The sequence below is a fragment of the Haematobia irritans genome, chromosome 3 (assembly GCF_050003625.1).
Source record: "Haematobia irritans isolate KBUSLIRL chromosome 3, ASM5000362v1, whole genome shotgun sequence".
NCBI lineage: Eukaryota > Metazoa > Arthropoda > Insecta > Diptera > Muscidae > Haematobia > Haematobia irritans.
Genome location: NC_134399.1, coordinates 187,983,429 through 187,999,654, shown reverse-complemented (window position 1 = coordinate 187,999,654; position 16,226 = coordinate 187,983,429). Strand labels below are relative to the sequence as shown.

At 38.2% G+C, this 16,226-nt stretch overlaps 3 protein-coding genes across 3 annotated transcripts; 2 read left to right on the top strand and 1 right to left on the bottom strand.

The window, feature by feature from the left end:
• The first annotated feature begins 2,227 nt into the window (after positions 1-2,227).
• LOC142231517 (uncharacterized) lies at positions 2,228-10,180 on the top strand. Its single transcript, XM_075302131.1, has 2 exons — positions 2,228-2,367; positions 8,981-10,180. The coding sequence occupies exon 2, from the start codon at positions 8,987-8,989 to the stop codon at positions 9,806-9,808; it is 822 nt and encodes a 273-aa protein (XP_075158246.1). The 5' UTR covers positions 2,228-2,367; positions 8,981-8,986; the 3' UTR covers positions 9,809-10,180.
• On the top strand, positions 3,669-8,900 carry LOC142231352 (uncharacterized). The gene has a single exon (XM_075301964.1). The coding sequence runs from the start codon at positions 3,669-3,671 to the stop codon at positions 8,898-8,900; it is 5,232 nt and encodes a 1,743-aa protein (XP_075158079.1).
• A 3,834-nt stretch (positions 10,181-14,014) lies between the features above and the next one.
• On the bottom strand, positions 14,015-15,663 carry Zpr1 (zinc finger protein Zpr1). Its single transcript, XM_075300625.1, has one exon. The coding sequence runs from the start codon at positions 15,520-15,522 to the stop codon at positions 14,101-14,103; it is 1,422 nt and encodes a 473-aa protein (XP_075156740.1). The 5' UTR covers positions 15,523-15,663; the 3' UTR covers positions 14,015-14,100.
• Positions 15,664-16,226: the final 563 nt, after the last annotated feature.

Genomic DNA, 16,226 nt, shown 5'->3' with positions numbered 1-16,226 from the left:
TGGGTGTGTTTTTATTCTTACAAATATACACTGGTGTCTATTTGTATGTTGGTTTGTCTTTACCGTATTTGCTATTTTTCCTTTATGGCCTTGTTATCGGATTTTTTATATATCGTATGTATGTATTGGCAATTGCCGCCAGGTTTAATAGGTTTTGATTTAATATATGCATAGGGGTATGAGTCCAACCAGAAATCATGATGCACTGTACCACCGCAATTCGTACTGCTTACTTCTTGTTGTTTTTCTTTGACTTGCATAGAATTGCGCCTTTACACGCAGGAGACATCTTCGCTTAATTTCTTTGGGTAAAGTTTTTACGCATTCCCTTATTTGTTGAGTTTAAGTGGGTGGGTGGGTATGTGTGTCAGTGTGTGTGAGTACTGTAATGGTTAAGAGAAAGGGTATGAGAGTACGAATATTCGCAGTAGTAGCTAGCTGCATTCTCCAATTAGAGCAAAAGCTTTTATTACCGAGTGCTTCTTGCATTGCAAATTGTAAAAAAGCTCTACGGATGAATTAATTACTAGTGGTGTGGGTATAAATAAATTTGCATATAAATTGTTAAGTGGAAGAGAACGGTAATAATACGATTGGATAGTATTTCTTAAAAACAACAAATATTAACGTAAAGGTCGACTTTCAACACCCAAAACAAGGTGAATCCGGCTCGAAGGACCAATCTCAGGTACCTGGGTAGGCTGCGCTTGCCTACAGCATGAAGGACGCGACCCCATAGCACTCCCACGCTGAGGCGGGAATATGTTGAATCGAGTTCAACAACAGGCATTTGATTTTTCAATTTATAAATTTTACTTTACATCTATAATCCATTGAATTAACATTAATTTTCAAATACTTCTCTTATTTAATAATTCTCTCTTTCTTAATGAAGTTTTTGCTCTTCGAGAGACATATTTTTATGTTTTCTTTATTTAACTTTATCAACTTCTACTTTTTGTTATATTTATCCTTTTTCCTCTTATTCATACTTTTTCGTTAAAATGTACCGTATTAACGGAATTTGTGAAATGAAATGAATTCTTTTTCCTTAGTTTAGTTACGGTTGAATTGTCAAAGAAGAAGGTCACGAAGACCAATAAATTCTTAGAAAAGAAAATTAAACGAACGTCTTTTCTTTAAGAAAGGTTTAGGCTTCGCGCTATATGACGTGCGCGATAACCAAACGAAACCAAAATCAAAAGCCCTTATGTTCATCAACGTGTGAAATAAGGCATTCCATTCAAAGCCCTTTCAATCTATAACGCGTAGGTTGAAAGGCAAATAAACATATGGTCCATTCGAGCCTCCTAATTGGATATTGGGAGAAGGAACAACCAGGAGCAACCGTAGCTCAACAAAGTACCAGTGAAAAATTCATACATTGGATATAAAACGATTCTCGACCGAGAATATAAAAGGCGACTCCAACGAGGAGAGAAACATCATCATCACCAGCGAACTTCATCATCATCATCAAAAAGTGGTAAAGAATAGATTGGGTAAGTGCAAATGTGTTAGTGGTTCGGGGTGTGATCAAAAGAAATCAGTGAATGTCAACGCTGTCATCTCGCGCAGATAAAACGTATACAAAAATACAAAAAACGATAACAAAATTAGAAAAATTTGTGTTACAAACATTGTGTTTGGCCTTTAAGATTATGTTGCTTAGTGTGAACAGACCCTAAAATACGTAAATTTCAAAAAAAAGTGCATGTAAAAGTTTTAAACAAACTCAAACGTCAAATTAATCACAAAAAAGGAGACAAAAGTGAAAATAGACAACTCCAAAAACAAAAACCAATACAAAAAAAACTGAACGAAACATCAATTCCTTGCATACAAAAGATAAAAAAGAGTGGTTAAATATAAAGTAATAGACAAGAATATTTGCAAGAAGGTGTGTGTGCGTGTAATTCGGTGCATATAATACAAAAGCAAAGTACACGCATACTCTTTCGCGAGAAAAAGGAAGAAAATAAAAATAAACAACAACAACGTTTGTCTACGGGATAATAAAAAACGTCAAAAATTGTTCAAAATACATTCCGTGCTACAATAACAATTTTCCCACAGTTTGTAATTACCAGATTGACAATTTCATCGATTTAAAATTTTAACGGTCATTCAGTGGTAACATTCCATCAATTTTCCCTTAAGACATTGATCCCTACTGGGTAACTTGTTGATCATATGACAGTTGATAATTGGCACAAATGTCATACGTCAAACTAACTGGTATAGTAAAGAAACACAAGTGACCGGCGGTAAAAAACGTTTTAATTCTTCGCGAAAGTTTTTAATTAAAAAAGAACGTAAAACAATTTAGAAACGGTTTCACATAAACAAAACGTGAAAGAAAATAATGTAAGTAATCAAATAAAAGTGTGGTGACATTAAAAATAAAGGCAAATAGATCGAAAATAAACGGTAAAAATATTTGCCTTACAATAGTGGTAGTGTGTGTGTGTGAGAAAAAATTATTGGAACAAAAAGGAAAACAAGTGATAGTGACAATAAAAATAGAAAGAAAAAATAAATAAATAATTAAACCGCCATGTGAATATTGGAATTATTATATTAAAATAATTTTACAAAATCATCGAGAAAGAAAGGTGAAAAAGGAACCAAAAAATTATTTTCAAAGTACCGCTATAATAGTGTTGCCGTGATAGTGGAAAATTGTTACCCGTGGGAAAAAGTGCCAAATTATATAGGGTTACCCTACCTTGAGGGAATTTTTCCTCCGCGGACAGAATAAAGAATCCCACATACAAAACAAAATAATAAACAATCAACAAACGGTGTTGTGGTGAAAAACAAATAATAGTGGTATAGAAAATAATTATAACGACTTTAAAGAAAAAAAAATTAAATATTTTTCACAAAATTTAATTAAAAATTAATTTGATTAAAAACAATTGTGCAGTGAAAAATAAAATAAATTTTGGGTTGCTTAAATAATAATGTCACAGCGGAGGTAATTTCCTTCGCGGTTCCAGAGACACATCCAGCAAAAATTATTCGGTGAGTCGTTTCAATTTATTTTTCTTGGGAAATTTTCAAAATATTGGCCAGAAACGACTGCGGACAAGAAGAATACAGACGATCTTGGTGGCAGAGAAATATTTTGAAAATTTTGAGCCCCTGTACACGATACACATACACTCGGAAAATTTGTCATTTCACATATCGTTGTTCCAACTTAAGTAATTTTTACGATTGGGTCATCGCGACCAAGAAAGCAAAAAACACAGCGTATGCACAAAACGACATAGCGTTGCCGCATAATTTTTTCGCAGAACATCCGCCAGAGATTCAACAAAATTACATACAACCTTACGAATTTTCAACATTTTGCTATTTTCTCTACTGGTTTTCGTGTAAAAGATAATAATAATAGGTTCGGTGGAGATTTTAGCCTGAAACATTTGAGCATACCGTCATTTAAAAATATTTAGTGGGAATTTTGCGATAAAAATATATTTACATTCAATTGTACAGTCAAAATACGTTCATTGCGATTGCATTTTTGATATATTGTCGAATCGTCTTCATAAGCGGGCAAATCTTCGGGATATTACAATCCAAAAGTAAATCTTTGCGACCCAGAAACGTATAATTTTCTTTGGTGTTTCTCAAGTGGGTGTAAAAAATCACACAGGAAAATGGCTACGCGTCGAAAATTTCTTTTTAATCATAATCAGATCGTAACATTCTGCCAAGAACTCGAAAATCAAAAGGCAGAAACACTATCGGTTCAGTTACTAGAAATTAAAGATTTGGAATTGGAAAGAAGATGGCCACAGCTAGTTGCGAGTTATGAGGCATTAGCATTAGAAGATGAGAAAGAGGAACATGATTATAATGACGTTAATGGCCAAAAATTTGAAGAAGCTTGCGCTAAATATCAAAAATGCAAGGAAAGCATAATGATAGCTATTTGTTCTAAAACAAATAGTCAACAAGAAAACAGTGTCGATCATATTCCGCCACAACGAAGTGCGCCTTCTCTCAAATTGCCGCCCTGCGATACTCCACCTTTCGAGGGGGGATACTCTAAATGGCCAGCATTTAGAGACATCTTTTCAGCTGTATTTGGAAATCATCCACATTTATCCCCAGCTCAGAAGCTGTATCACCTTCGCGGTAAAACTCGAGGGGAAGCGAATGATATTGTAAAGAAATTTGAATTAACCGACGCAAATTTCAATTTAGCGTGGGAGGCATTAAAGAATCGCTACGAAAATAAGCGCATATTGGTGAATCAACAAATGAAAAAGCTTTTTTCGATTCAGTCTGTTACAAACGAGTCACCAAAGTCAATTCGACAAATACAAAGCGCGATTAACGATAGTCTGGCGATTTTCAAGTCTTATGAAATAGCCGTCGATAATTGGGATCCGATCCTCATACATATTGTTTCTTCTAAAATTCCCGACGACACGTTACGAGCCTGGGAAGATTCTTTGTCAAACCACAAGGAATTGCCTTCGTGGCAACAAATGGATTCATTTCTATCAAATCGAATTGAGAAACTAGAAACAGTACTTGATTTTCGAAAACCCAATACGAGGGAAAATCAAAATTCAAAATCCCAATCGTTCCATATCTCCGCGACAAATCAAAACTTAAAGACAATGTGCAAGAAGTGCAATCAGAATCATTGGCTTATGTCGTGCAAACAGTTTAAAGATTTGTCACCCACTGACCGTACCAAATTCGCTATGGAAAACAAATATTGTCTAAATTGTCTCTCACCTAACCATTTCAAATCAGACTGCACCAGCAAGCGGCGGTGCGCAAAATGCAAGAGAAAGCACCACACGATGTTACACATAAATTCGAAATGTGATCAAACGCAAGAAAAAGTTCAAGAAAACGGGTCCCGAAATCCTAAGCAGGATGGGCCATCAACTTCAAAACAAGCACATGAAAATACATTTTTGAATACCACCGAGCCGGTGGAAGAAATTAATACACTCTTTTCACAAAATGAAAGTACAACTATTTTACCAACAGCACGAATATTCTTGGAACATTGTGGAGAACTTTTTGCGGTTAGGGCACTTCTAGATGCAGGGTCAGAACGAAGTTTCATTTCCAAACGCGTTCAACAGAGGTTGGCCATCCCGATGGAGACCCATAACGCTCAGATTTCAGGGTTGGGTGGCACGGTCGTAAGCAGTTGCAAGGGGAAATGTATTCTAACTGTAAAGGCTCCGAAATCTGATTTCAAAATCATAATTAAAGCATTGGTCGTATCAAGTTTGGCTCATTTGTTGCCTTCGCGGCCAATCAAGACGACACTTCTCAATAAAGTGAAGGGTCTGAACCTCGCAGACCCATTTTTCCATAAGCCAGCCCCAATCGATATGATCATCGGTAGCGACTACCTTCCGTTCATCAATAAAACGGGATCATTACTTCAGATTGATGGTGGATTGGAGGCCCGAGAGTCTCAATTTGGCTGGTATTTGTCAGGTCCAGCAGATGCCGAACAAGTTAACGCATTTTCAACTATTGTGTCTGAATCTGAGACATTAGCACTCCACGAGCAGCTAAAACAGTTTTGGGAGTTAGAAGAAGTAGAGAAACCTCAGATCGAATCCGATACGGACACATGGTGTGAAAATTTTTATAAATCAACGACTTATCGACAAAGTGACGGTCGATATGTAGTCCGACTACCCTTCAAACAGGAATATCCACACGAAATATTCCTGGGGTCTTCGCGACACATGGCATTCGGTCAATACATCCGGATGGAAAAGAATTTAAGTAAAACGCCAGAACTAAAACGCGAATACGATAAAGTTCTTCGCGAATATGAGGAGTTAGGCCACATGACACTTGTAAAAAGAAATGACGAGAACGATGACAACGAAATGAACTATTTTCTTCCTCATCATGCCGTGGTTCGGCCAGAAAGCAAGTCCACAAAAGTCCGCGTGGTGTTCAACGCGTCGAAAAAGACCTCCAGTGGACATTCTTTAAACGACGTTCTCCATTCTGGGCCGATTCTGCAGCAAGACCTGGTGAAGGTCTTACGAAACTGGCGGTACTATCAATTCGTATTCAACGGCGACATTCAAAAGATGTACCGCCAGATATGGGTCCATGAAGACGACCAGAAATTTCAACAAATTTTATTTCGTCCCGCACCCAATAAGCCTGTACAAAATTTTCAATTGAAAACCGTCACCTTCGGCGTAAACGCCGCCCCCTTCCTCGCGATTAGAACCCTATTAGAATTGGGGAAAGAATGTAAACTATCGTACCCACAAGCATCACAAATTTTGCAACACGAAGTCTATGTCGACGACGTATTATCAGGCGCTCATTCCATCGCGGAGGCCAAAATCAAACAGTATCAGCTAGTAAAAGCTCTTTCATCCGCTGGATTTCCCCTTAAGAAGCTTACTTCCAATAGTAAGGCTCTTTTACAAAGCTGGCCCCGGGAAGATCTTCTTGACGAAGAATTTTTAAATATTGAAAATCATAGCGCGATGAAAACACTTGGCATACGATGGAATGCCATGACAGATTCATTTTACTACAATGTCGAGCCCATAGAAGTTACACTAAACATAACGAAAAGGAAAATACTATCTGCCATTGCAAGGCTTTTCGATCCGCTCGGGTGGCTTGGGCCCACAATAGTAATCGCCAAGATCTTAATGCAAGATTTATGGAGTGAAAAGTTGGGATGGGATGACGATGTAACACCATCAATTCTGAAAAGATGGTCTTCATTTGCGGAAAATCTACAAAAGGTGTCCGACGTCAGAATTCAACGATGGGTTCAATTTGCACCTCGCTCCTCTGTACAATTTCATGCCTTCAGCGATGCCTCTGAGAAGGCTTACTGCGCTGCGGTGTACATACGTGTTCATGGTACTGACGGAAACATTCATGTCAATCTTCTAGTTTCGAAAACAAAAGTAGCCCCTATAAAGAAGACTACTATCCCAAAACTGGAGTTATGTGGCGCCGAATTGCTCTCGCGCCTTATTCAACAAGTTATAAAAGACGTCGATTTCGAATATGAGTTATTCCTTTGGACAGATTCGTCAATTGTCCTCGGCTGGCTACAAAAATCGCCTCAGACGCTCAAGACCTTTGTGGCCAATCGCGTCAGTAACATACTTAACGTTGTTAATGTCAGCCAGTGGAACTATGTTAAGACGGACGAAAATCCCGCCGATCTTGGCTCCCGAGGATGCGCTCCTCAAGATTTATCTTCCAGTCAACTCTGGTGGCATGGGCCTTCGTGGCTAAAACAACCCCGTGAAATGTGGCCGAAGCCACGAACATTCGAACCAACAGATTTAGAAGTGAAACGAGTCGCTAATTTTCACACCACAATCGACGGAGAAGATATCATTTCAAGATTTTCGTCACTCAATCGCTGTCTACGAGTCTTGTGCTATATGTTCAGGTTTTATAACGCATGCAGAAGCAGAACACTCGCCAGTAGTAATGTCTTATGTCATGAAGAAATCGAATTTGTAAAACATCGTCTCATTCTCTTATCTCAACAATTCACATTTCCAAAAGAAATTGAAAATTTACGAAATAACCGACAAGTAAATAACAGAAGCAGACTCCTCGCCGTCAACCCATTTATCGACGACACAGGCCTACTACGAGTGGGAGGACGAATAACAAACTCCGGCCTGCGATACGAAGAAGTACACCCAATCATATTGTCAGAGAAATCGAAATTTGCTGATCTTCTCATCACTTTCACGCATCAAATTTTGCTACATTCGGAGCATCATATCATGCTTCGCGCAATCCGACAAGGATACTACATACCCCGAGTAAAGAACTTAATTCGAAAATGTATTCGAAATTGCAAATCATGTACAATTTTCAAGCACCGGTTCCAAAATCAACTAATGGCATCTCTTCCAGCAGAGCGTGTCCAATTTTCATTGCCTTTTACATACACAGGAGTGGATTTCGCTGGGCCATTCAATATGCGCTCGTCCACATTACGAAACGCCAAGATACTAAAAGCCTACGCGGCCGTCTTCGTATGCTTCTCGACAAAAGCTGTTCATCTTGAGGCTTGTTCTGAATTGTCAGCCGATGCTTTTATAGCAACTTTTTCCCGATTCACAGGCAGGCGAGGTCTCCCGAAGACAGTTTTTTCCGATAACGGTCGAAACTTCGTCGGCGCTAGCTACAAACTTCTCAAAGAGCATAATGAATTCTTAAAAGCGGCCGAAAGGACTACTGTGGAGAAGTATGCGACCCATGGTTTCAATTGGTCATTCATCCCACCATATGCTCCCCACATGGGAGGATTGTGGGAAGCCGCGGTCAAGTCTATGAAGACTCATTTAAAGAAAGTTGCGGCCAACCACAATTTCACCTTCGAGGAATTCACCACCATGCTTATTAAAATTGAATCGATATTGAATTCGAGGCCACTGTCAGCAATCTCCGAAAATCCTAATGAATTAAGTCCTCCAGGCCATTTCCTGCGTGGAGCACCAATAATCGCCACACCTGAAATTTCTCACGACGTTCCAGAAAACAGGATATCACTACTGAATCGCTGGGAACGACTAAAGGCTCTCCACCGAATCTTCGCGCAACGATGGAAATCCGAATACATCACCGAACTTCAACGTAGGACAAAATGGAAATCTACACAAAATAACATCCAGCCGAACGATTTTGTCGTCGTCAAGGACGACTTGCTACCACCCACCGAATGGCGACTCGGTAGAGTTGTCAAAGTCCATTATGGCAATGATCAAAATGTTAGAGTAGCCGAAATCCTAACCCAAAGTGGCACAATAACTAGACCAATAGTTAAATTGTGCACATTGCCAACAAGCACCCAATACACATACAGTCCACAAAACCACACCGCCTCAAATTAATTACGACAACTTCGCGCCTTGATCACCCCCACGAACTACTTAATCATTTGTACGCACTTCTTTCTATTCTTTCTTTACAGATCACCATGACTAGATGCCACTTATGCAACATCGCACACCTGCTGAAGTACTGTAAATTCTTCCTGGCACTTCATGTCGATTTACGCTGGCGAACTTTGGAGAAGAACAAAATTTGCACGAACTGCCTCGCGCAAACCCATACCGCTGATGGATGCTTCAGTCTATACCGATGCCGATACTGTGGTGCTAAGCATCATTCTCTCCTCCATGTTCACCCAGCCGGTTACGAAGAAAAACAGGCTAAAGCCCTCGCGGCAACCGACGACCGTCGCCCTAAAGCGAAAAATCAATACCGTCTATTAAATCCAGAGTCGCCAATTCACGTCGCCCCATTAATACGTACAACAGTGACTCACGGCGACTGCGAAGCCACGATGACGATACTAGTTCGGACAGAGTCCAAACACTCAGCTATGTTGTATAGCGCCACGTCAAAATTTCCGGAGTTTACACAGAGCAAAGGCCCAACTGGGGAACCAGTCTGTGAGGTAGCTATTCACACCATGGAGTCAACTGTACGAGGGAAGCTGCTGCTAATCGATGCCGTCAGCTACGAACTGCCAGAGGCAATTGGCGACACTCGGCTGCGCGCCCATTTCGATTTTCTTGTCCCTCTCGCTCATGACAATTTCCACAACGAGAATGAAATCGACATAATTCTGGGTAGTTATTCATGGGAGAAGTTGAAGAAGCCAGCCGTGATTAAGCAAGACACATCTCTACCGATTGCACAAGCTAGTTTGTTCGGATGGGTAATCTCAGGTACCTGGGTAGGCTGCGCTTGCCTACAGCATGAAGGACGCGACCCCATAGCACTCCCACGCTGAGGCGGGAATATGTTGAATCGAGTTCAACAACAGGCATTTGATTTTTCAATTTATAAATTTTACTTTACATCTATAATCCATTGAATTAACATTAATTTTCAAATACTTCTCTTATTTAATAATTCTCTCTTTCTTAATGAAGTTTTTGCTCTTCGAGAGACATATTTTTATGTTTTCTTTATTTAACTTTATCAACTTCTACTTTTTGTTATATTTATCCTTTTTCCTCTTATTCATACTTTTTCGTTAAAATGTACCGTATTAACGGAATTTGTGAAATGAAATGAATTCTTTTTCCTTAGTTTAGTTACGGTTGAATTGTCAAAGAAGAAGGTCACGAAGACCAATAAATTCTTAGAAAAGAAAATTAAACGAACGTCTTTTCTTTAAGAAAGGTTTAGGCTTCGCGCTATATGACGTGCGCGATAACCAAACGAAACCAAAATCAAAAGCCCTTATGTTCATCAACGTGTGAAATAAGGCATTCCATTCAAAGCCCTTTCAATCTATAACGCGTAGGTTGAAAGGCAAATAAACACTTACTAAAATATTTTACTAATTGCAACATGATACAAATAAGTTAGTACTTTTTGTAAAATTGAAGAAAAAATTTAATAAAATCAATAAATTAACATAATCAAAGTTTAAAAAATTTCATATTTTCAAGAAAAAAATGTAGTTAAAAATTATTAAAATGCCTTTAGCGCTTTGCAAAGTTCAACAAGGCACAATTTAAGTTAAATTTATCATTATATATTCTTGATCAATAAGGCTATAGTCACACAGGCAAATATTTGACCAAAATGAGCGTCAAACATTTTTACAGAACAATTTTCAAAATAGCTGGATATGATTTTTGGAAAATAATCATACCGTGATGTGATATATACAATATGAACTAAAAATGTTTGCTGGTTTGTCTGTGGCGACGGATTCATTTTTGATTTCTGTCAAATATTTGCCCATTGTGACCATAGCATAAGACATTCTAAGGCGATATAACGATGTCCTTCTCTCTATCTATTGTAATCACACTGCGGTCATTAATAATGAAGCTGTCGTACTGACCTTTTGCACAAACACTTCTTTTGTGTGCAGGCAGATCAAGTTCGAAGATAGACTACAATGGTCGATGTTTCGATATAGCCCCCATATAAACTGACCCCCAGATTTGACTTCTAGTACATAGAGGCGCCTATATTTTTATTCAAATTGAAATCAAGAAAAACTTTAGTTTAGTAAAGAGCTGTGCCAAATTTGGGGTATATCGGTCCATGTTTCGGGGATGGACGCCACAATTTTCATCCGATTTGCTTGAAATTTGAAATCTAGAGGCATTCGAGGTTCTTATAGAGCTGAGCCAAATTTGGTATATATCGATATGTGTTTTGATATAGACAGTGAAACCTCTCAAACTTGCACACTCCGAAAACCAGACATCTCCCAAACATGGACAATTGTCTGGGAACGTTTGCTATATTAACACATTAAAATTAACTTTTCATACCTGGACACCTCTCAAAGGTGCACAAACTTTAGGCGACCGTTGGTATCCACCTTTCAGAGGTTTCACTGTAGTCCCATCTCCCCATTCGACTTCTTGGGGACATGGACACCGCAATTTTTATCAGATTTGCATGTATTTTAGATTCCTAAAAAGCTGTACATGTTAGACCAAGGAGGGGACTATTTTTATTCGATTTGTTAAAATTTAAAATCTGGAGGTACTTTAGATCCAAAAGGTGCTTTGGCAAATATAATTCGGCTTTTTGAACAGCAATAGAAACAGCAATTTGTACCTGACATGTCTAAAATTTGTTTTGGGTACATAAAGGATACAATATATCATTAATATTTTGTTTTTATGGACCGATTTAAATTAGTCATTTCGATTAATAACCAGGCATTTTATAAGTCCATAGAATTTAGATCTGAAATCATATGAAAGGTAATATTTTCATTTTATGGTGGAGGGTATTTAAGAGTCGGCTTGGATCGGCTTTGACCGTATATAATTGTTTGGTGTTAGCCTGATATAAATTCAAACTGGTTTTTCGGCCAAATTAATTACTCAAGAGCTCCCGCGGCAGACCAGGGTAGTTTTGTCCGAACTAAATGCAGTCGCCTCATTTCCTACCTATGTTATCAGTGATTGATAGCAGCGTAGCTGACGAGTATCCCATCTGTAACCAAGGGCCACATGACACTCGTCATCTTTTCGCTTGGCAAGCTAAACCTACCCGACTCACCATCAGATCACTCTGGACGCACCCCACCCTTGTCGCGGAGTTCCTAGATCTGGACACTATTTGAAGTACCAACGCATAGAACAAAATGGACGAAATTACATTAAAAACTTTAACAACAACTACTCAATATATTATTACAATTTTCATACAAACTTATTGGACATGAAGAGTACGGAATTGGTATTCTGTATTTGGACAAGTCAGACTATACACATGTTCCATCACTTCATCGTAGCCTTTAGTACAGATCTGGCTGGGTGGGATGGGTCTTTTAGAGTAACTTCTTATGGAAATTACAAACCTATTCTTTCTAAATTGAATCATTTGTCGCCACTGTGCGTTGTAGTTATGTGACAAAATGATGACTTTTGCAGTCTTGTAAATAATGATTTTACTATGCTGATATGATGCAATGCAGCAATGCATTTCCTAACAGGGTCTTTATATGCTCACCTCATATTGCTACTTTTTCATAAACCATATGGGCCTCAACGTCTTATTTGCGTTATAAACATAAAAATACACTGTTCTTTTATGCCTTTTCAAGTCGACTTTCCAATAATTATAAAAGAGTCTTTTAATTCGAAAAATAAAATCATGATGTTAAAGGTCACACTTAAAAAGTTTATATATTTGTACGGGATCTTTTCCGAACGAAACAAGCTATCGGCTGAAACATGACACAAGTAGTTGTTATTGATGTAGGTCCGAAGGTATAACACACGGATAATAACGGACCACTCTTGGATATAGCCCCCATATAAACCGATCCCCAGATTTGATTTTCAGAAAGCTCCGGTTCTGGAGGTGTAAATTTCATCGGATCAGGTTAAAATTTGGTGGCTTAAATCTGCTTTAGTACAAGTGGTCCGATTGGTCCAATTTTTGGCCAGCGTGTAGACTTTTCGATTCTAAGCACAAACGTATATTGGATTTAGTATCCATCGCACATAATCATCCTAAAAGTAAAATATTTCGTATAACATGGACCCGGAGAGGGCCTGGGTTCGCGTTAGCCCACTTTGGACACTGCCCACAGGAGAAAGACTCAAACCCCGGCCGAAGGCCGGCCACCTGTCCACTTTGAGTTCACGTTAACCCACTTTGGACCCTGTCCATAGGAGAACATCTCAAACCCCGGCCAAAGGCCGTCCACCTATACCCAATTTTTAAGGGTCGGTATCTCGAAAACTTCGCTCTTCCGACAAAATTTGTACTTCATATTTTCTGCTTAAAATGTACTATTTTTACCAAATATGCAAAAAAACGGAATTTTATTGATTTCATGATTGCTGTCAGAATTAACAAAAATATAAAGTTAAATACCGATTTTCAGATGCCGATATCTCGAAAACTAGGCTTTTCCGACAAAATTTTTTACTTTACATTTTCGATTTAAAATCCCTTCTCCTATACTCAAAAAAATTGTTTATTTTTAACAACTTGTGCTTAAGTAGATTTGTTTCAATTTGGTTAGTGATGTCAGTATATGCTTTCTACTAATCACACAAAAATTGGTCCATATCGGTCCAGAATTATATATGGCCCCCATATAAACCGGCCTCTGATTTGACTTCTGAAGTCTCATGAAGAATATATTTCGTACGACCCGGTTGAAATTTGGCTCTCTAATTACCATAAAAAAATCATTCATATCGGTATATAATTATTTGTAGACTCCCCTATATAAACTGAAATTGCTTTTAGTAGGTATTTAATCTGCCTTTTTGTCTAACATAGACTCTATATATGGACTAACTTCCAATTTAAAAGACAACGTAAAAAAAGATACATTGCCATCGACAAGTGTTAGCACAATCCAAATAATTCGATTAAGGTTGTCTTAATCCATGGTGGAATACAGAAAAGTCGACCTGGCAGAACTTTCGGCGGTATATACTTGTTTTACATACACTGGAACACCCATTAGATATTTCCTCCAAAAAAAGGCATTAACTAGATATATCAAAAACGTCTTGGTTTATTTCATAAACATTTCACATTGTATATAAATTAATTGTGTTTTTTCATGTATTACTACTACTATTGTTCTTCATAATTCTCTGTCTTAATGTCGTTCAATCCCAACTCTTCATTTTGTTCGTATGAACGTTCATATCTCTCGACTTTCAGCTTATCGTCTGGTTCATCGGTATCGCTTAGCGATTGCACATAACTATTACCGGCTGGATCATCTAGGACCAATGTGGCTGTAGTTTTTAGGGACAAAATGTTATCGAACTTTTCAATAAAATCTTTAAATCTATTTTTAAACGCTTCATCTGAAGAATCTTGGAACATAATGTCATTGCCTTCAATTTGATTTTTCATTGCCACCAATATGCCTTCGACTGTGGTGAATCGACCACCTAGCGCCGAGGGACCAACTTCACATTCCAATTGTGGTATTAATAGATTACATGTATCAGACTTTAGAACATCGCGTGTAAGATCTTCCTTGCTTTCGATGCGGACTTCGAATCGTGTGCCTTTGTCTTCAATGCCACCCCCGGATTTAACTTCATTGGTTCTACCACCACACACATCACAAACAGTTGCCATAATAACGACTTCCTTGAAATGGGGAATATTTGTGAGTTTCATATTTGTCTCACAAGGTGAACGACATTCAGGGCATAGAGTTTGGAATTGTAAAACTTCACCATGTAACTCCTCCAGGGTCCATTCTCCCTCGGCTATTGGTTTCAACAAAGTTTTATCCTTTTTGAGGGTTTTCTTATTACCGCTAGTCGCGGCAACCTCATTTGCATCGTACAAACCCAATTGATGATCATGTTCCTTTGTACGAACAAAATGTGTAGTCTTACAATTAGTATCATGTGCCGGAGCTAGAGGATTCTCCACAAAGCTATTCCCACTGATATCCTCCAACAGAAGGCTGAATGGCGTTTTCAAAGCTTTCAAATCATTTAGTCGTTCTATATAAGCATCAATTGAAGCAGCTGCTTCTGGATGTTCTTGCCGACGTTTCTCTTGGTCCTGACTCAGACCACGTATCGTTCTATCGATAATACCCTCAACAGTGGTAATCTCACCCTTTTGTGTTTGTGATGGAATTTCCAATTCAACTTGAGGAATTTTTACCAACGTGTAATCGGAACGTACAACTTTTCGATTTAAATCAGCTGGTGTTTTAACCTCCAATTCGATGTGTACACCTTTCTTTTGAATCTCAGATGCCGACTGAATTTCATTGTTTTCAAAGCCACAAAATTCACATTTGAATGACATCAACACTACTTCCTTGAAAAAGGGTATTTTGGTTAACAGCAGTCGTGTAACACCAGTCCGGAAACAGCTCATACATGCCGACTCAATTTCAGTTGCCTCTGCTACCGCTTCGTCAGCATCGATGTTTTGAAATAAGGGCTTCTTTTTCTCGTGCGACTTTTCATCAGTACTGGGAACATTTTCACTTAGACTTTCTGTTGTTTGTGTTGCCATTCCAACAAATTGATTTTGCCTTTAGGATTCCTTTTTCTACTCAACAATTCCAGAATATTCGCAATTGTTTTCAACTGTGTCGTTCAAATGTGTTTTTATATGAATGTCACAGTGAGACCAGCATTGCACTTCTATTGTGATGCGAACGTATTGGGTATTCGGTACAAGATGCCCGGCAATATATTTGTACCAGGTTATTGTGAATGACCATTTTATAATGGAGCCTTCACATAATTTAACTAGAAATATTGCTTCGAAACCCCGTAGAGATGCCGGAAGCTTCAAAAATGTTGCTGAAACCTTCTAATAAGCAATATGGCACACATATTAAAGCTAATTTTGATTACATTGAGCACCGTACTTCCTCAAAGATGATGCGAATAGTAACGTAAAGGTGAGTATTAAGTTCGAGTTTAGCCGCTAAAATCGCTAAAGTGAAAACTCAATCAGGAAGAAAAATGCATGAAATTACACATATTTGTTGCAAATTTTATATAACATGATGCGGAAAAGCCCAAAGCAAATTTTCATAAAGTTTGTATTCCTTAAAATGGATTATTAAAGAAAAGTAATCGTGAAAAAATTACGTTTTTAGCGGCTAAACTCAATCTTAGTACCCACTTTAACATTGAATGGTGAACGCTACCGTAAAATGACATCCAACGTTTTTTTGCCCAAAATGCAAAAGCATTTGGTTTCAACAT

Coding starts and splice junctions, on each gene's coding strand:
- Zpr1 (XM_075300625.1), bottom strand. CDS start 15,522: ATGGCAACACAAACAACAGAAAGTCTAAGTGAAAATGTTCCCAGTACT.
- LOC142231517 (XM_075302131.1), top strand. CDS start 8,987: ATGACTAGATGCCACTTATGCAACATCGCACACCTGCTGAAGTACTGT.
- LOC142231352 (XM_075301964.1), top strand. CDS start 3,669: ATGGCTACGCGTCGAAAATTTCTTTTTAATCATAATCAGATCGTAACA.